The 20,547-nt window shown below is 38.3% G+C and overlaps 2 protein-coding genes across 2 annotated transcripts; both read right to left on the reverse strand.

The window, feature by feature from the left end:
- Positions 1 to 5,316: 5,316 nt before the first annotated feature.
- Positions 5,317 to 6,115, reverse strand: LOC136417041 (ATP-dependent Clp protease proteolytic subunit-like). Its single transcript, XM_066402532.1, has 2 exons — positions 5,734 to 6,115; positions 5,317 to 5,673 (listed from the first exon to the last, which is right to left on the reverse strand). Exons 1-2 carry the CDS (start codon positions 6,107 to 6,109, stop codon positions 5,348 to 5,350), a joined length of 702 nt encoding a protein of 233 aa, XP_066258629.1. The 5' UTR covers positions 6,110 to 6,115; the 3' UTR covers positions 5,317 to 5,347.
- Positions 6,116 to 14,213: 8,098 nt separating this feature from the next.
- On the reverse strand, positions 14,214 to 20,432 carry pcm (pacman). Its single transcript, XM_066402544.1, has 20 exons — positions 20,271 to 20,432; positions 19,765 to 20,205; positions 19,532 to 19,696; positions 19,312 to 19,479; positions 19,133 to 19,253; positions 18,915 to 19,078; positions 18,632 to 18,757; positions 18,474 to 18,580; positions 18,232 to 18,424; positions 18,010 to 18,183; positions 17,666 to 17,956; positions 17,253 to 17,606; positions 16,977 to 17,201; positions 16,482 to 16,921; positions 16,070 to 16,262; positions 15,713 to 16,016; positions 15,044 to 15,465; positions 14,776 to 14,994; positions 14,535 to 14,720; positions 14,214 to 14,480 (listed from the first exon to the last, which is right to left on the reverse strand). Exons 1-20 carry the CDS (start codon positions 20,343 to 20,345, stop codon positions 14,400 to 14,402), a joined length of 4,449 nt encoding a protein of 1,482 aa, XP_066258641.1. The 5' UTR covers positions 20,346 to 20,432; the 3' UTR covers positions 14,214 to 14,399.
- Between the last annotated feature and the right edge of the window lie 115 nt (positions 20,433 to 20,547).

The raw sequence follows: 20,547 nt of genomic DNA on the forward strand, positions 1-20,547 counted from the left end.
TTCGCGCTCTGATTAAAGGGCGTTTCTTCGTAACTATCACAAACCAAAATATGAATATATTTTTAGCTTTTATATTAAAATCGGAGTACCTATTTAAAAAGAAATTAAGGTAATCGTAGAGCCGATCGAAACCAGATAAAGCACGCGCGCTCTGTTTCATTGAGGGCGCAGTGGTTGGTTGTCTCGGGGCAGAGTGGTCCAAATGAGACTCAATATTTTCAATGTGGCTCTTCTCTCAATGGTGCATCACGTATTTTTCATAAATCATGACCCAGGATTAAATTAGTTTAAGCCACACAGTTAAGGGTTGTTTTGGGGGACACCTGGCCGATAATATCTCGCGTATTGCGCGCTTTATACGCCACCCCGCATTTGAACCAAAGTCAAGAAAAAACCTAAATAGACCACCCCTTTGTGTGTACCAAAAACACACACTCAATCACCCCTGAGAGTGAGAGATTGTCGCTCAAAAGTCGCAGCGGGGCGCTAAAGATAACAATTCATTCTTTATTTACATAGACTACTGGGTGGTGGAAAAGTGCGAAGGGGGCTTTATTTACGAAAAGATCGTAAATTAAAAACGATGATACCGAGATGGAATTGTTTGCTTTTTATTCGGTCATTGTATAGAAAAATGCGACAGCTGGCTTTAGCCCTTGAGAGACAGATAGGATCACAATGCGGGAGGCTTATTTGGGGTTCAAAATCGCCAAACAGTTAAATTAGTTCAGTTGAGGGGGCTTAGTGTTGGATAAATAAGTTCAATAATAGATATCCGTGGTTTCTCTATATAATTTCTAGCTTCATATCACAATAAATGTATCTCTACTTTGATACCTCTATAGTCTTTAAATGAATTATCTCGAAACCGAATAAATGACACGCTTTCGGGATTGACAATAGAAAAGCCTGATTTGAATGCTGCCTATAGGGCCGGCATAATAGATGTAATTGTTGTTATTATTACACTACAAGGTCCCCTAAACTAGTAGGCACAGATACATATCCAATACAGACAGTTTGAATGACTAATACACCGGGTAATACCCTGTGCTCGAATGTGTATGGCCATAATGTCAAAATCCATTAAAATGCATGAGCTATTTCCGTGTTCTACCTACTCGGGGTATTACCCTGGTTATCAAATACGAATATACCTATAGCCTCCTGTGGGGAGGCTTGAGGAGGAAACTGGTCAAGTGTCGTTGACTTTGTTAGGAAGAGTTAGAAGAATTCATTGCATAATTTCAAGTGAAGTTTAGGTACAATTTGTAGTGAGGCAATGTCTGTGAATTAGTATGAATGCATACATGTATATGGGGCGAAAACGGGAGTTCAGGGCTATCACTTTTGATGGGGCTTTGGTAAAAGTGAATGCTACAAAGAGCTATCATCAGATAACAAGTCCATTTTCCCTCACCAAATTATAAAAATTTAATTAAACTTTTATGCTAAATCCCAATTCCATAGTGGTTTCTGCATCCAAAGTCCACTTTGTTCGTAATACAATTGCACATCAAGGAGCAACTGGGGGCAAACATCTTAATAGCTGAGTTCGTCGCTGAGATACAGCGATAAGCTTTTATCTTAGGGTTTGGGATTTTGACAAGACTAAAATAAGGACAAGACAAAGCGTTTCCCCCGTCCCAATTAAGGAGGAAAGCCATACTTTGCAATAAAAACAATGCATTTTGAATACACGAGATATCCATTTAAGGCTTGGGAGCGATTTACTTTTTATACTTTATTTGCTGTCATAAGAGGCAAGACGTGCTACTTTGAATTGGGTGAAGTTTCTGAATAAAACTTGCAAATTAAGTGCCTCCTTCTCTGATATTTTAATTACGACCAGGAAGGTAAAAATGTGTATAATTTATGCAGTTCTTGTTCCCTATTTTGCATTAAGCGAACGCCTGGATGATTTATTGCCCTCCACAGCATCAGCATTTTTAATTTCCTCTTCTAACTTTGCAATTGAGGAACGGAAATAGTGTGCTGTGCTAAATTGCCCTAAACACCACCCCCTCAACCATCCCTAATCGCTGCAAAAGATTTGTCTGCCACGCTAATAATATTTAATTGGACTTCGAGTTGATGCCAACGACAACAACAACAACAGCGACAGCAACAAATTCGAGGGATTTTGAATCCTCCCTTAATTAAAGGAAATTCGAGCGTTTGCAGAGCTGATTCGCTTAAAACCCGATTCATTCTTTCTTGAATGGAACTCGAGGCAATTCGCGAGACGAAGGACAAAGTTGGGGATTTTAAAACTGCCTTTCGGGCATCTCTGATTTCTAAACCAGTGGGGTAACATGGGGATGTCACTTTTAGTGCTTATTCATGGTATGATACAAATGGAGAAAATTTATTGAGGTAGTAGACTGAATCATTATCCATATAATCATTATCATTATACAATTTTGAAAACTTGTTTTTACTCTCCCTCTCCCTCTTCCTCTCTCTCTTTTTCTCTTTCTTTTTCTCTCTCTTAGCTTAATTTCCTCGTATATACATACATATGTATAAATTTTCTAGTTCATCTTATGGTTCGGACCTTTTAAAAACTGATATTCAGATTTTTCCAAAAATCTTCGTACTTTTTTCATCATTTGTACGTTCGCTGCCTTACTGTACTTACAAAATTAGGGATTTTGTGTTCAATTTGTAAAGTGAAGCATTCCATGGAATTGACGTCAAAATTATTTTAATTCAATCAAGACAGTGCGATATTAATATTACAAAATTGCAAATTGATATAAACATCGTAAATGCGATATTAATAAATAACGAGATTCGAAAATCTGGCCTCTGCTGTCTAGTAGCTGTATTTTTCATCAAATTCTCGTGATTTAATATCTGGCTATTTTCCAAGAACTGGCTGGACATATCCTTTCCAATAGAACAGAGACTGTATTGAAGGTTTTTAGTGTCCCTATAAACGGTGGCATTTCAATTAACTTATATCATCACGTTTCGCCACTTAACGTTTGAAATTGAATTCCGGAACGCCGCCCCGGCAATGGCGGCTATCAAAATAAAAATTTAATTTAGTCGAACCTATTAATGGCCGTTACGTGAACTAAATTTAAGACGGAGCAAACCGGAAGAATTTTTAAATGGAATATATTCGGACGAGGCAAATCATCGGTCGGGAGTGGGAAACTGGGACGATGCATAATTAATTAGAGTTATTGCAGCGGAAAATGCCTTTGGAAGTGCAGACGCCCAGAAATGTTTTCAATTAGACGCTAAAAGGCAAAGACTTTATTCCTCGACTTGAAGTTTCTATGCATTTAATTAGTCCCTCTGAGTAGCGCCGGACTTGGCCCGAAACGGGCCCAACCGGGAAACTGTGAGTTATCGGCGCAACTTCGGCGAGCCGTAGAAAGTGAAAAACAACCGAAATTAAAAGATATATTAAGACAAATGCCTTTGGAACACATTAAGGCCCCTTAGGGCTCTCACTTCGAACACGCCAAATTAAAAGGAAATAACGTTTTGTAACGCGACTCGAATTGCAAACCACCAAAGATCGATTGTCTTTCGTACCTTTTTCCAGGTAATGGAATAACAGATTAGCAGAGTTGCGTCTTTGCAGGTTTTTCAAGACCCGTCCCTGTTTAGTGTTTCCAGGAAAATTATTGGGGCCAAAATAGACGTGGACTGCTTATTTAGATATTCCGAGTTTTCTTGAAAAGGCGTTGATTAAGCCATTCAAGAGCGGACTAATGACGACACCGCAACGATCTAAATCGAAATGGATTCACGTTAGGCGTGGCCTGCTTCCAAATCAGTGCAGGAGCAAAGGTAATCTGCGGCAGGAAACTTTACAATAATTGCCAGGTTCAAAAGGGCGCAATTGCGATTTTTCCTTGCAGTATAAAGGCCCAATTTTATTAAGACATCTTAAGGAAAAATGCTAATGAAAAACTGCATTTTCCCAAGTTTATGCAGCTGAAGGCGTACCATTATGGTAATGCTCCGGAAAAATAAGTTCGCTTTGATGTGAATTGCTTACGGCAATAGAGCGGCCCCTTTTGAAGCCGGGTAATCCAGAAATGTGCCCAAGTTTTATTTCAAAATATGGCGCTTTTAATCAACAAACACAATTAGGTAAATAATATAAATTAAAATGTGGAAAAAGGTAATACAAAAGCCGAAAGAATCCAAACAGACACGCCAATGAGTTCTAAGATTAATTACGTGTTGCATGGGTTAATGGCTGGTATTGTTTATACCACTTTAGTTAACTCGCCAATTCTTTGAATTTGAGTACCTTGCTGGAAGTAAAGGATACACACACAGAGATGTGTCTACGACCCAGATATATCTCTTATTGCGCACACGTAGATACACATACAGACACTGCAGAAGCTGAACGTTTTCATATTTCCCACAAGATGACAAATAACGCTCCTTGCTGGCAGCTAGCCCTCAAGTTTCTTCGATGTACAGAGATTATTAATTTTTTAATGAAATAGCGAATAGGAATTTTAGTTTTAGAATAGAATTTTAATCGATAACAATACTCCCGCAGTTAAATATTTTACTAATTTTGATACTATTTACAATTTTACTATATTTTACATCGTTTTTTAATACTTTTAATTTTCATAAAACAAACTCCAAAAATCTAATAATAAAATGGAGTATTTTTTTACCCAAATGACGAATGATTATGTCCGTATTTCAGCCATCCCAAGGCAGTTAAATAATAAAATTTTGAGAAGAACCTCTTTGCTCTCGACGTCGCTCCGTATATAAAGGAGTGTGTATTATGCTCGGTAAAGTTATGCGCCACGGCAAAAGTATCCCCTTGAGAGTTGGAGTTGGCAAAATAATAGTTTTAAAAGTGGTAAGAAAACTCCCGGCTAAACCGCCGATTCATGCTAATTAAAGTAGGTAGCGAAATTCGTGTCTAGAAGTAAAGCTGTTGCTTTTAGCGCTTCGCGGAGAGCCCTCGAAGCACATTCGACGAGCGGTTTAATTATGCAGCGATAATTTTAATTCGAGCTTCCCTATTATTTTAGCAAGCACTCCGATAAAACGCGTTCGGAGAGCTAATTAAGTCGGAAAGGTTTTTGCGCCACTTGTTCGGCAAAGTTAACTGTAAATAAACTCTGTGATAAGCCGATAAATTTAGGGCGAATGTGCCGTTTTGGCCGGTTTTCAATTCGATCCTGTCAAAATCTCGGGCGAATATTTATGGTTAATCGCTTTGCATACTGCAAAAACGGCCTGACAGGGACTGTTTTCGTTCGCCTTGTGCACAGATATTTCGGTGCTGAGTTAAACATAACTTTATTAGGGATGACACACACTTTGTTGTAAATCCATACAGAAACTAAGCCGGCAATATGTTTTCTGCATTTTTTGTGTCGAATAAGGCAATCCCAGGCAGAGCGTGCTTGCCTTTAGGCACATTGCAAAGCACGTGATCAATTAGGCCGAACTTCATTGCTTCCAATGGGGTCATAAAGTTGTCCCTTTCCAGGCTAATCTCTACTCTCTCCAGAGGCATGCTTGTGTGTTTGACATAAAGCTTGTTGATCTGCTGCTTTATCTTCAATATCTCTTCAGCTTGGATTTTTATGTCTGTGGCCTGCCCGGTCACCCCTCCTGATGGCTGATGAATCATAATCCTGGCGTTGGGAAGAGAATTTCTCATGCCTAACTTCAAAGAGTTTTTAACTATATTGGAAGTAAAAAATATTAAAAAATTAATAATACCTTTAGTGCCAGCGCCTAACAGCAACGAAGCCATGCTGCAACACTGCCCCACACACCACGTCGAAATGGGGGGCATGATGTATTGCATAGTGTCGTAAATCCCCAGCCCCGACGTTATTACTCCTCCAGGTGAATTTATGTACATATGAATAGGCTTCGTGGTCGATTCTGATTGCAAGTAGAGCAGCTGAGCGATCGTTACAGAACTAGTTGCGTCGTTTATGGGCCCCATAAGGCAAATGATGCGTTCCTTCAGTAGTCTTGAGTAGATATCGAAGGCCCTTTCACCCCGGCCTGTCTGTTCCACCACTATCGGCACGTGGTGGAATGGAATGGTTGCCATTCGACGCGTGAACGAGTTCAGTACTTTGAACATTTTACCTTTAATTGTCACGTTCGATGACAACAATTGTCAAAACTGACAAACTTGAGGTTCTTTGCAAATCACCATTGACAAGTTTCTGTATATTCCAAACTTCCAGACTATTTTCTATCTCCCGATGTATCGGAAAAGTTTTTAGGTGAAATAAGATTTGGAATTTGCTTGTAGGTATTGCAATAAAATTCCCTCGTAGACCTGCTCCAATCAAATTCGTCCGTTAAATGGCAACAATGCGCCGTTCTTTTGTTCGAACGAGAACGACTAGATATAGCCTGAAATCCACTGTTTGAGGGTACCGTACCATGTCAGACTTCGTAAATTGCCGCTTAATTGAAAAATACTCTATCCTACTAAATTAAAACTGACTTTATTGATTTATGTGCAGATGCTTAGGTAACCAACGCCATCGAAGGTTGTCTATTTATGACCTAAATACGTTCTATAATAAATATGAAACGCATTAGCCGTTGCTGTCCTTTAACTTTTTGGGACAACCAGCAATTATGAGAATAACGCTTTTTAGATTGAATTACATACATTACTTGTAAGTGCAATTAACGTATAGGCAACCAGATGTACAGCAAACAATGCTTTTGCTCAGAAAATTGTTGGATATTATTATTCATCCTTGGTGGGAACTGTTGATATGATCTTAACTCGTGAAACCCAGGCAATGATAATAAAAACAAGCTTTAACATTAAGGTTCCTTTGAAAATTCTCTACATCTCGTGTTGTCAAGTACAAAAGCTTTAGATTTTAGAATCTGGTAAATAGACATTTCTCCCGTATTGTGAGCTGAAAGCGCTGAGCTTAATTTCCTCAGTCTCGCTTTAGAAAATCTCAACTCATTATTGCTGAATAGAAGACACCTACTTCCTACACTTGATGATTATTATTACCGCTTCGAATTTCCTCCCGTAAAGCTTGAGTCGGATATATTTAACATAAACTCATATTATTAAGTTTTAATACTTGCAATTGCAGTACTTTTGAGTTAAATAAGTTTTAGGAAGTTTAATGTGAACTAGTTTAATACGGCCCCGAGTTCACATTTATTACATGAAACATGTCAGCAGAGGCGTAGGTATTAAAATTTTGATTTGCTTCTCTTCAAGAAGAGCTTATTTGTAACTGCGTTAATCCCTAAATAAAAGGAATTCCCAAGCAATCAAAGTTTCCAGTGCACTTCAATTGGAAATGATTTTAGGGAATTTATCTTTCCATGCAGGGACCCGAGGCTCCGTTTCCGTATTCAGGTGAAATAGTTAAAAGTTTCCCAAGGAAAAGTTGCGTCATGCCATAGCTTTCCTTGGAAGATTTAAATCTGGCTCTATCTCTGAATTACCCAACTTTAGACTAAGTGCTCTAATCTAACACTATTAAGTATTTATTTATTGCCCCGGATGGGATGTGTAGACGGCGAAAGAGCACTTGAAACTCTAAACTTTGGATTAATGTTGCCAATAAATTGTTTAACGCTAAACGGCTGCCTCTTCTCCATTATTTGCCCGACGAATAAGCTAATGGCTTTCGACACTCTTTGGCTTTCAGATCACAGCTTTGGCATACGTTCCCCGGGGGTCACAAAAGAATATGGAATTCATTTCGAGTTGAACTTTCGTAATGGCACTTTGCGGAGTTTTATCATTAGCGTATGAGAGTAATTTCCATCGAAATGGCGCCACCCGTAATGAAATCAGGAACAGCTAAGGAACAGCACTTTGGTGCATGTGCCGCAGTAAACTAAACACGAAATGCAACTATTTACATGAAAATATCGTTCCATCGAGCGAAGTTTGTTCGTCAGTGTGTGCTTTGCTTTAACGTTTTCGTGATTAAATTAAAACCTCCAATATGAGGCTTAATTTCGTTAAAATACTCAATGCCTGTCTCGAATTCCGCTTGCAATTATAGAGCTGCTTGTGCAATTTTAGCTCGCAAAAGAGCCCAATTTCATTGGTCTCTCGCATTTAACATATAAAGGACATTGCTTGAATGCGCCTTCGGCAGACAACAAAAGCCCGAAAAATGTTTACGTAGCCAGGCACAAACATCCTAAGCACTAAAAGCGTTTCCGATATCAAACGGATGTTTTCTCCCTGAAAGGAGATCACAATGTAAATCAGATATTACTTTGCTTTCAGTTGGTTTTCGAGTATTTGTGCTCGTTTAACAGGAATTCGTATAGAAAGATGAACGTCTAGCTTGAAACATTTATTAGCTTGCTGGAATGAGGTAGTCGAATGCTATTTCCGCTGACACAGAAAGAATGCCTTTAATTTCCTTCTTGCTACTTAGTACACAGTAATTAGGGCCCATCGTTGAACTAAACCACTGGAACACGCGATGCACTGTTTGACCCGAATTCAAGTTGCCACCACAATCTGCCCATGTATGACTCTCCTTTGTTAATTCGTCCAATCACATTCGCACGCTCGAAAAGTAAATAAGCGCGTTACGTGCCCCAACAACTCCAGAACTCGTTTAGATTAAGCGCTATCTTGTATCTCAAGTCGTGTCTTGTCTAATCCGAAGCAACAGCGAAATTCATTATTTACCGAATAATTTATACGCCCGCTATATCGGGGCTACAATAAATAAAAATAAGAAATTCTTTTCGTCTTCACAGGAGATAATTTACGAGGGCTTTAACCGAGATGAATGCAGGATGCATCGCGTGCTCTAAGAGCAAGGCCCTTTTGGCCCTTTGGACAACGTTTTAAAGGCAGAGAGAGAACTGTCAGCAACCTTTACATTGTCAGTAACATAATCACATTTCACTTGGGAGCAAAAGCTAAATCAATATAAACTTATTGACATCGAGGAAGGTTTTCGTGTAGTAAAACAACAACATTGTAGTCTCCAAAAATTGAAGAAATTTGTGTTTTCTGAATGAGCCAATTTTACTTTCTGGACTAAATGACGATGTCTGTATCATTTTTATCGAGGGAAGGATGAAAAGAACGTACAGCGCTCTCTCCGCAAGTATAGAGATTACATGTCCAGATATTTATTCACCTCCTAACAATGAAAGTTATTTGATAACACGATTTAATAGCACATTTTTTCAATGTGCAAGCGAGAAATAGAAGTTACCAAATCCCTTAAAAGCGGATGCGCCGGCATTGTTTCCAGAAAACAGGAACCGGCTCCATAAATCGCAATAATTGCCATTTCGAAAACCATTCACGGAACTAAATTGTTATGGCTGTTGTAATCAGGCTAACAGCTTCATTGTTTAGTTTGGCTCCCTCGTTCGGACAATTAATAGAATTTAAAAGTCTTTATTTGTGACAAAAAGGGTCAGTTTTTCCACCTGGAATAGTGGCTAATGCGAAGCGGTCAAAATGTAAACGGAATGTCCGTTCCGTGGGGATGACAAATATTGGGGGTTGATAAGGGTAGAGTGGCCATCACGTGAAACGGACGCTTAAATGCGAATTATTTCGCATCAAGGCAAGCGACCGCAGATTCAATTATTTAAGCCAAATGTCTTCAGAGAGGGACCTCTTAGTTTTCCTAAGATTAATTATTCCGCATAGTTTTATTTATGAGATATCCCATACAAACATAATGAGCTGAGAAACTCTTAAATAAACTATAGTTTGGAAAAAAAACTGAGAAAGCTATGTGATTGTCTGCGTGGAAATGGTCTCGTCTAAACATAACGAAGGCTTCTTGCAAAAATTGGTGTAAAATCGAATCTAAGCGAAGGTCCCTAAGGGTGCGTGAGAGCGGAAACATTATTAAATTGCCGCAATGGGGTTTTTTATGCACTCGATCCAGTCCCGCAGGGGTGTCTGTCTCGAGTGCGCCCCCATTGTTCGCGAAGTTTAATGAATTTTAGTCCATTGTTACTTGTGGCACAGTTCGACTGGAATGACACGAATGTCTGTTTGAATTACGACTGTTTCTCTTTTTAACAATCGGCGACGTTGAGAGGATTAGGGACTGTTAATAAAAGAGGGTGGCCCTGAGGGGATCAGATTTTCGAGGTTATGAATGGATAGCGGGAGAGAGGCCCCCGTAAAAAGCTTTCTGAGGGAGAAACAGTCAGGTGTGACGGAGCTTTTCATCTGATTCTAATGAAACGAGCTTGGAAAAGAGGCGCCGAGCCGTCCGGGTCAGTTCGCATCGGTGGACCCCCTTTATGCCACTTAAACGCAAAAAACGCCACAAAGGATTTTGCGGAGCGTAACGCACACAAGTCATTTGTGACTAAAACGAACCCTGTTTTTGCGTCCCGAACGCCGGGGGATTGTGGAGAAAATTGTTATTTTTCCACAGCGAGATATGGAATTATCGTAAAGCGATTACGAACCTTTGAAACCCAATATCTGATACCATTGTTCATGGGCAGGATTTAATCAATTTTGACACCCGTACAAACTAAATCATTTCCAACTAACTTTGGAATCGACGATATTCGGGGATTACCCCATCGGAACAAGGGCGGACTCACAATAAAACTAATCGTTGAATGGCGTGCGGCACGTGACCCTTTGGGACCCCATACAGAGACGACTTTCATCAATGCCGCGCATAATCGTATATCCGAGCATTAAGGACGTCAGAAGAAACATCGCAATTTCCAAAGTTTCACTTAGGCAACGCGTTTTCCTTTCCTTTTGCAGTTTATTACACAGAAAACTCCTCGTTACTTCCGGCGAATTACATTATCGGATTATAAATAAAGAACGCCGAAAGGAGGTCATGCGTGTTGGCTTATCGTGTTTTCAACACTGTAAACGCAAAACGAGTATTATACATATACATATATATGTCGGAATAACATTATAAACATTTTCCATAGTTGAAAAATGTTCATGTATTATCAAAATATAGAAAGATAAATTAACGAATTTACTACTGCTGGATCGCGTCTCTCTCGTCCTATATCTCGAGTGCCTGTCCCCGCTCTTCCCAGTCCTTCTTAGTTTCCTGGAGATATCCCAGTCCAAAAACGGACACTATACCATCTAGTAACGGCGGTAATGGTAACCTCGTTCGACAGTGCTTCATCCCTAGATAGCTCTGTCAGTTGCCTCGTTGCTAACTCTAATACTGTAATACTAAATCTTATAAACTACTAAATCCCCGACATATAAATATTTAGAAAGAGGGACAAAATTGAACAGCACTATTGGAGAGAGAAACGTGCGAGACTCTTCTTAGGAGGGAACAAAAGTTGGTACTGACCTTAAGTGGGGTGCAATTTAAGACATGTTCCTTAAGGATTTTCATACAACTTTTTCCATGTAACGAAAATAATTTCGTTCATTGAATAATACGTTCTTTCTAATTTATCTAGTTGCTTTATATAAAATGTCGATGTATTAGCCTGTTTTTGATGGTAAAAATTCGTATTGCAAACTATCATTATATAATCAAGAGTTTTCCCTTATTTACCAACTCTGTCGAAACATATGACCCATTTTTGATATCTTTTCTAGACACTTTAAATTCTCATCTTTTAAAGCAGCACTTTCATTCAAACGCGGCTTCAATTCCGGACCGCCCGAGTCCAATCCAATTACAAAACAATCCATTAGGACAAAAGGGACTAAGGTATTATGTCCTGGAAAATATTTAGCGGTCACAATAACGGCACCACCGTCCGGCCGTCTGCACTATAATTCCGATTTAACAATGGAAAGTTTGTTTGGGATTTCGCCTAAATTACTGCGGAATAATATAAGTCTCGCTTTGAAAATCCATCGAAAAGTTTTTGTTAGTAATAAGTTCCAAAGAACATTAGTCACCAATTCATCAAGAAAATCATAATTTGGTTTATCTATATGATCAGACATGAAATGTTTTGCGCTAGAAATTAGATTTTCAGCCATTATTTTTCCGTTCCGCTTTGTTCGAAAGGTTATTTTTACGAATGTATGTATTACTGCGATAAATCCGTGTATTAAAAAGGGTGCACGCCCTAACAAAAGGGGCGCCGAACGAAGGGAAAACGCCGCCTGATTGACAGACCGCCTTGTTATCTGCCTTAACACTTGGCTGACGTGAGGCCTTATTGCTGAGTATAAGTATACGTATTTGTTGACAAGGAAATTTACGTTTTGTAGAATCTTAAAAACCCGCTGCCCTGTACAGAGTACGTCCCTGCGTGATAGCCAGCGATAATCCCCACCCGGTAAAATAAATATGTATACTCTAGGATATAAATCGCTTTCCCCGGGACGGAGTTTAAAATATTCTCTATGCCAGAAGGAAAAACTGAGCTCCGGGCAACTTTTCATAAAACTTTTTCGGCTCTAGATTCGAAACTTTCTCATATCGTAATAAGTAACAAAAGATTTATATCCACTTAGGAAGTTATCTCCTCGGCCGTTCCAATTTATAGTGTTAGGCAAGAGAGTTCTGATCGGAGACCCGTGGTACAAACAACTAAACATCTCATCACTTTATCTTAAAAAATCCTTGGTTTTGGCATTCGCCTCAGTTTACCTCGGAAAAACAGTTTCCCCAAAGTGGACGTGACACAAATCGGTGTACGTGCCCCATTACAAAGGGCTGACAGGGCTCATCTCATCATGGGCCTTCAGGGCCAGCGAAAGACTTTATGGTCTCTGCGTTGACAGGATAAACAGGCACGTTGGGGTTAGTGTTTGAAGCCAACATGGTTAAGACGACATTTCTCATTCTTTTAGTGGTTTTTAAATTTGGGTTGATGTGAATGAAATCTGCGGCATATCAATATTGTGGTTTAATCTTTATTTATAAAATATATTAAATTAATAAATTTAATTGAGAGTGAGAATATGAAGTAATGTCTGTTGAGAGATTTCGCTCTTTCTTTTTTGGCCCTCAAAATAGCTGCGTTAGTCTGACAAAAAGTGATTATAAAGCAAATTCAACAGGAAAAATCTGCTATTTTATGATACTTGATTGATGTTTGATTTTGTCATTAAATACTCAAGCACAAAGATTTAAAGCCTACAGTACAGAAGTTAATTAAAACTCCATTTAAATTAAAGTTAATCACGGACAGTTTACTATTCTTGACAATTTGGTGAAGGAAGTGTTTAGTTTGTCATTTAGCTCTACATCTTTATACCAACCCCAAGTCTTAAAAAATCTCATTGTACGCTTTTACTGCTGTAGATACTTTCAATCCTAAATAGCCTGATTGGTAAAAATTTTAAACCTGCTGCAGCCGGAGGGGACCAATTAACCATCGGGCAATTTATGAGATCACCGAAGCAATAATTCAGAATTTTTCCGCTAATATTTCAAACCGAATCTTTTGTCCGGCTATAGGGCCGCAGTCGAATTCGTTTTGCCATATATGCCGATGTAGCACGGCTTAAACACAAATGGCCGGCTATTATTGTAGAACGGTCGAAAGCGAACCGCTATTTTCTATTGTCCGACATGACCGCCATTGTGTCCGAGTTTTAGAGGGTTTTATTACTTACCGCTAGATTAATATGACGATCTACCTTTATTTGAAGGATTTAAATAAACGACATTTCGGGGGGAGGATTCTTTATTCGGTTGTGCTGGCTTAAATTCGCGTAATTGTTTGTCAATCAGACTGGCGTATGCAACGAGCGGTTTCGAGGCACAATTTCCACTCTGGTTTCACGTCAATTATGGATACGAGCGTATGCATTATGCAAACAAAACCAATCTACTTCCTAAATAACGGTTGTAGGTACATACTAGTAATTGAAACTCGACACAATTTATTATTTCTCGAAATAGTGACCCATTAAGATATCGTTTCCTCTGTTAACTAAACAAAACCCTCCTAATTCCAGCTTGGCTCCCTCCTATTTGGTTGATTGAGAGTTCTTTATTTTCAGGGGTTTCCCCTCTGCTACACTCGCAAGTTGGGACCGATAAAGTTTTTAACTAAACCTCGAGGGCGGGGAATACAAATAGGGTTTAATAAAAAGCGGGACACAAACCTGAATTAAAATTTCAGAGATTCCGGCTACGTTTAATAACCCAATTACAGAAATTAGTTTGAGGGAAATCGGATGATTTTGTTAACAGTTGACCGACTCTTCATTAAGTTCAGGGAGATTAGAAGAGAGAGATAGGAATACCAAAAAAACTACAAATAATGTTTTTTAATAAATCAGTCATTGATTGATTCTTAATTCTAGAAGGAAATAACATTAAAAATCAAATTAACAAATAAAGAAAAACATAAATTCACCATACCTTCGACAAATATAAACACACAAAATAAAACAATATTTAAATTTCAATCATGGTGATTTATAGAAATAATGGTATGGACTGAAAGGCAAAAATTTATTAAATCTTCTTATTAAAATTGGCAGCTATTCTCGACGTTCTCGGTTTTCGTTGCTGGGGAGCCTGGCTTGGTGTAGGTGCCTTCAAACCCGACAAAATGAAACTTACAACTCCACTGTCATTGAAGTAACTTACCGGCTGCTTCTCCATTTCGGACACTTTTCTTTCTTCAGAGTTCTTACTACTCTGTCTCTTCATCACTTGCGTGGGTACAAAAGGATTATGGAGGGCTACTTTTAACGCTTGGTCTTTCTCTTTAGGAGCTTCAACCCAAGTTTTGGGCGGCTCCGGAAGAACACTCCCATTATTTGATTGTGGATCCTTAAAGAAAACAAATTGGACTGTTTTCTTATGCTAGAAAACTGACAAAGCACACCTTTTTCATTAACAATCCCAATATGGAAGAAGCTACTTTTTCAGTAGCTTCTTCTTTGTTTTCGGCAGGATCACCCATTACCAGCTGCCCATTGGTTAGACTCATTTGCGCCTTGTATTTATCACCAAATTTAAAGTGCTCATATCTGGGCACTCCTAGACCATTAGACTGATAGTAGGTAAGTAAACGAATGCTGGCAGGAGTATTTGCCACCTTTTGCTAAAATAAATCTTCAATCATAAAATTCCTGCAGATTTTAACGGCTTACAGCTAAAAGTTCGAATGGTACATTTGGGGAATGGGAAGCTGTCTCCGATTTCGCATGGTTCTCATTAATTTTTAGTAAATTTTTAAGGAAGTTGGTATTAATCAGTGGTTTTTCGTTCTCTTTGGGGTTATCAAGTACCTCTTTATTATTAAACGCTAAAGCTTCAGACTGTGCTGGTTTAATAGGTGATTTTTGCTCATTTATTTTAGTGCGTTCTATTGGTTTCTCAGGAGAATTTGGCTGATTTTTCATTTGGCTAGTAAATTGAGCAAAAGCGGAGCCTTCACCGGGTTTTAGCTGCTTCTTTTTGTTTTTTTGCGGGTAGTAAGAATACTGGTCAGGGATTCCTCGCCGGGATTGAATATTGGGAGCAGCCACGTTAAAATTCATATTCACCCAAGGGTTTTCCTGCTCCACTCTACCTATAAAGATATTACATCAAAAAGGTTTCAAGTGTCATGTTTGTTGCGTGTGTTGTGTCACCCTTTACAGATTATTTAGGCCCTTCAAAACCTAAGTTTGACTGAAAATGTGTAAAAACCCCAGATATTTTTGATGATAAAATATTACTATATTATATCATACTCTTATCGTACTCAGTAAACACAAATAATAAAATTTAATTATTTATACCTGGATTGTGATTTTGTTCTATAATTTTGCACTTACCTCCATTTCCAGCCCTTTCATTGTACAATCTCTTGCCATAAGAAATATTTACAAAAGAAGTGCTCGGCAATCTATAACCCCGCTCCAGAGAGCAATTTAATTCCATACCATCCTTGAAAGATTTGTCAAAGACAACATCATAAAGAGTGTCCCTGGGATTTTTACTTGCAGACTCAGTGATGGCAATCACCGTACCTTTAAGACCAAAAGGAACGGTAAATCCCTTCCTCGTGTTGATTATCCGGTCGAATATTTCGGTCTGCACTTTGGAATCGGGGGGCAGGGTACCCGACTGCAAATCCGGCTACAAATGCATTCATGTTTTATATAAATTATAAAGCAAAACAAGACATAAACCTTGTAGAGAGAGGACGGTCTGACTTTCATGACGACAGTTTTGCCTTTGGAAATTTTAGAATACTCATCAACAACTCTTTCGACTTCTTCGACTACCGCGCGTTCGGTTGTTTGGGAGCCGCACTGCTGCTTCTCTATGCTATGAGTAGGGAGGGTTAGAAGCCATTCCTGTAAGGCAGCCATTTTCTCTTCCCTTAAGAAAATTGCAAATAGTATAACCGGTATTACAAGGATTCGCAGAATATAATTTCAAATAAGAGTAAGTTTTTTATAAAAAGGATAAAAAATATGAGTAAGTAAAGTTAGAATAAAAAAAATTAATACTCATCATCAAGAGATTTGAAGATCATTATTTTGTTATCACTCAAATTACAAAAACAAACAATACTAACTACCCAAATCTGACTCTTACCAATCCGACTCAGGAAACATATTTTCAGCTCTAATATTATCATTAGATCCATGGTCAGCCAAATACTGAAACACCTCAGGGAACTTTTCCGCATACTCCCCCACCAGCTGGGAACACTGATCGGTATAATACCACGTAATATCGATTCTCTTAGTGTAACCGGGCATCTCCTGGTTTCTCTTATTGAACTTCAAATCCAACCCGATGTTGGAGTTTTTAAACCCTCCCGATCCATCTGGGACTTCCACGAATATTGAGCCAGTGATTCGTGCGTAAACGTAGTGGCTCATCCCCAGGGAACTAGCGGCGCGGCATAAAGTTTTGTAACTGCGCATTAAGTTTTCTTTTATCTGTAGGACACTGTCAAAGTTAGGTTCTTCGACGATCACCACGGCGAGGAAAATTCGGCCAGTTTTGGCCACATCTTTGTTTTCTGTTACCTTTAAGATACAGAATTAATAACCGTCACTTATTCTTAAGATGTAGATAATTTACAATGCCTTGACTGCCGTAATGCGGATTTCCTAACACAAAACAAATTTCCCCGACAGCAAACACCTCTTGGACGTTCCGATGTATTGTATGATGTGAATCGAAAGTGTCTATTTTGCTCACTATAGTTTGCAGAGGGTAATTGGCGGTAATCTCCGAAAATTGCTTCTCCAGGGTCAATCTACCGTTAGGTGCAAAAACGTACTTGCGGCCAATCATCACTTGAACCTACAATTAATCATCAGATATCGAGGAAAACCGAAGCACAAATGAAAACACCTTGCACAGCATCTCTACAGGTCCAACTTCCACTCCTAATCTCGTGGCATAATGTTCAACGATGGCTCGCGACTCATCTTTCAAGATGGCCTTGCCGTTCTTCAATTCTTCAGTGTTATATTGATTGGCTTCTCCCATGCTAACATACCTGATGCTCTTGTTTTGAATAGAGACAATTCTGGCCTCTACTAAATGAGGCCAAGCGACGAAAACATTGGCTCCTACAAGTTCCCAAGGTATAGCATCTGACTTTTCTGTGTCTTGCTCTTTGTCTTCTTCAATAATATGAAGAATCATATTTTCGGAACGACTGGCTTGTTCAAATACTTTCACTCGTGCTTTCTTTAATTCGGGCTAATGTTAAACAAGTTTAAAATTAATTTCAAACTCCCTCAAAAGACTTAGAACCTTACCTTGTACTTCAAATGCTTCATTGTTGGAAATCCTGGGAAATATACATCCAAAGCCACCCCTGGATAGAGTCCCTTAACCAACTTTTCTTTCGGCACTCGAATATCCTCTATAGTAAATTCTTCCACTAGACTATAGTTATGTTTTATTGTAGGATAATGTTGTGAGCCTTCATAACTGCCCAAATCTCTTGAAGATCGAGTATATGCCAACATAGGTCCATGCCTATTTCTCTTTCTTTCTTCAGGTGTCAACCTCTCATTGCACTCTTGCATCGCTTCCAAAAGCGATTTCTACAATTTGACGTTTTTAATTTGAACTAATAAACCTCCACCAAAACTTTAACTTCATCCATAAATGGAATAAGCACTACAGCCTCCCACTCCTGCCGTTTGCCATTTTTGTCTGTTTGAAAGTTCTCTGGGTAATAAGACTTTAGCGGAGACTCCTCACTGGTCATTAAATCATGATAAGCTGTGGGTAGAAGAGTTTTGCTTGCTGCAGGCAACACTGCCAATAACTAAAAGTAGGCATACATGCCATGTCCAGAAAACTTTGTGAGACTCACTTGCTCATAAGGCTTGAAGGGTGTCCCTAAATTAAATTCCAACTTCAAGTCGCTGAACCCCTTAATGTCGCTTATGTAAGGCGCATAATGGTGAGGATAGAACCAGGACCAAGAAGAACATCCGTTGTAATAATAGTTGAGATTCCATTGAATAGCGCGAACGTAGCCTTCGGCTTGAGCTCGCAGTACCTCACTAGAAGATTAATGTGATCAAATTGCATTGAACAAATAGGAAAACTTACGGGGTGACTTTAGTGTATTCAAGTTTATTCATGTAATAATCCTTTTTGTAATTTGTGAATGCTTTATCATCATCATCTTCACCATTATCATCATCTGAGGGTATATCCTAAAATTTTAGTTATAACAAAAGAGGGAGATGTTTAGTCGAGTAATTTACTAAGTCAGCTGCAGCTTTAATTAAAGCCTCCAATCCTGAATCTCTGGTAGGAATATTTTCTTCAGGTTCTAAAGGTTCATCCAGGTCTCCTATTTCATTTGACCATTGTTCTAATTTTTTAACCCCCTGAACATAAATTTTATAATGAATATATATGCTGTTAAGCTTATTATAAATAAAATCAAGAATTAAAAACCTGAATATATTTTTTATTTTTGGATAATGCCCTTTTATTAAATGCTAGTACAAAAAGAATTTTTTATTATAAGCTTAAAATACATACCATAGAAACCTTTGAATGTGTATTCATTTTACGTCCAGTCTTGGCCTCCATAAACATTAAATCATCCCTGATTTCCTCAAAGGTATCAAAATCAAATGTGGCTAATTGTTGCATAAATTTTTCAAACCTTGGCAGATTTAAATCCCCACCCTCATTTATGTATCCTATAAGCCATATAAATGTAGTTATTTTAGTAATATTTCCTACTTGTAACCTACCATCTAAAGTGGGCAAAACCTCCTTATAAGTCATGTACAAAATGGGTAAAGCCCCACTTGCTATGTGCAAATGTGGCAGATGAGGAATGAAATCATTTCCTACCAAAAACCCCATCAGAACCTGAACAAAATGGATCCAATAATAATTTAATTTAAACTTAATTCTATAAAATTTTTACCCAGTCATCAATAATTTTTTCTAAATCAAATTTAAAGGTGACAAGTTTCTCTTTCAATGAGGCAAATTCCAGTTCTAAATATTCTCTCATTAATGACAAATGTAACAGGAAAAATGTAATTTCTTCAGGAACTGATTGTCGCTTGGTAGACTTTTTACCAAATTTAACCTGTAATTCTAAAGCATCAGCAGACAAATCTTGTAAATGAATCAAAGAAGACCTCTTCACGAAGCAAACTAAAGTGAGGTTCATGACTGCACAAGCCTAACATTATTAAATCAGCATCTAGTCCATATAAGCAATGTCGAGTATTAGGATCATATCCTGGTTGTGATCTTAAATACCTTATATAATCCATTATTTTATGTTCACCTTCTCCTGGAGTCTAAAAGCACCATCAATATACATAAATTCAGTCAATATATTTATATATGTATATAGGAAAAAGTCTACCTCATGTCCTGATAAAATAATTTTAACTTCTTTCCATATTGGATCATTTGAAATTTTGTCTGTACAAAAGTACTTCAACTCTTCATGCAATCGAGCCATAAACACAGTGCCTGGTGTGATACAATTAGAATCAAATCTTGCTTCAGTGGGTAAAATCTCTCCTTTCTTTTGAGCCTCAGCTTCTTGTTTTTCTGCTTCTTTAGCAGACCTAAATCTACGCCCTCTTTGTTGGTTCATCTTAGCACGTGGAGCCACTCCATCAATGGCCATAAAAAACAATTTTCTTGGCTTAATCATTCGAAACAATACCTCAATATAATGAAATATGTCTTGGAAGATTTTCTCTTCAGTGATACGGAAATGAGGGTTGTTGTCATCGGGATGTGAACACATGTGGATGATACCATTCATGTCCAAGTACATATTGTCAAATTCGGGAATCTAATGGTGTTTTATTAAATAATGATTACATAAAAATAGGGCTGCAAGAGGTTGAAAAGGTTTACCTGATACTCTCTTACAATTTCGCTCAAACAAGGGTAGCGTTCACTAATATATCGGAAAAATTTAGGGACCCCCATCTTGGGTTATTGCTGATGAAATTCTTTCTTTTAGTAATTAAAATTAGGAGAAAATTGATAATAACAATTAACAAAACTTACTTTTAGGAAGAAGAAACTCTGAACAGAATCGACAAAAAGGTGCAGTTTCGGAAATTGGTGGCTATTCAATTCAGCCTAATGTTAGCATTTGTTTCTCTTCCATTCAATAGAAGTGCATGAG

This window comes from Euwallacea similis, chromosome 26 (assembly GCF_039881205.1).
Source record: "Euwallacea similis isolate ESF13 chromosome 26, ESF131.1, whole genome shotgun sequence".
NCBI classification, from domain to species: domain Eukaryota; kingdom Metazoa; phylum Arthropoda; class Insecta; order Coleoptera; family Curculionidae; genus Euwallacea; species Euwallacea similis.

Coding starts and splice junctions, on each gene's coding strand:
- LOC136417041 (XM_066402532.1), bottom strand. CDS start 6,109: ATGTTCAAAGTACTGAACTCGTTCACGCGTCGAATGGCAACCATTCCA. Junction 5,674..5,733: donor GTTAGGCGCTGGCACTAAAG/GTATTATTAATT, acceptor CTTTGAAGTTAG/GCATGAGAAATTCTCTTCCC.
- pcm (XM_066402544.1), bottom strand. CDS start 20,345: ATGGGGGTCCCTAAATTTTTCCGATATATTAGTGAACGCTACCCTTGT. Junction 17,957..18,009: donor TTATTCCATTTATGGATGAA/GTTAAAGTTTTG, acceptor GTCAAATTGTAG/AAATCGCTTTTGGAAGCGAT. Junction 14,995..15,043: donor TACCATTCGAACTTTTAGCT/GTAAGCCGTTAA, acceptor GATTTATTTTAG/CAAAAGGTGGCAAATACTCC.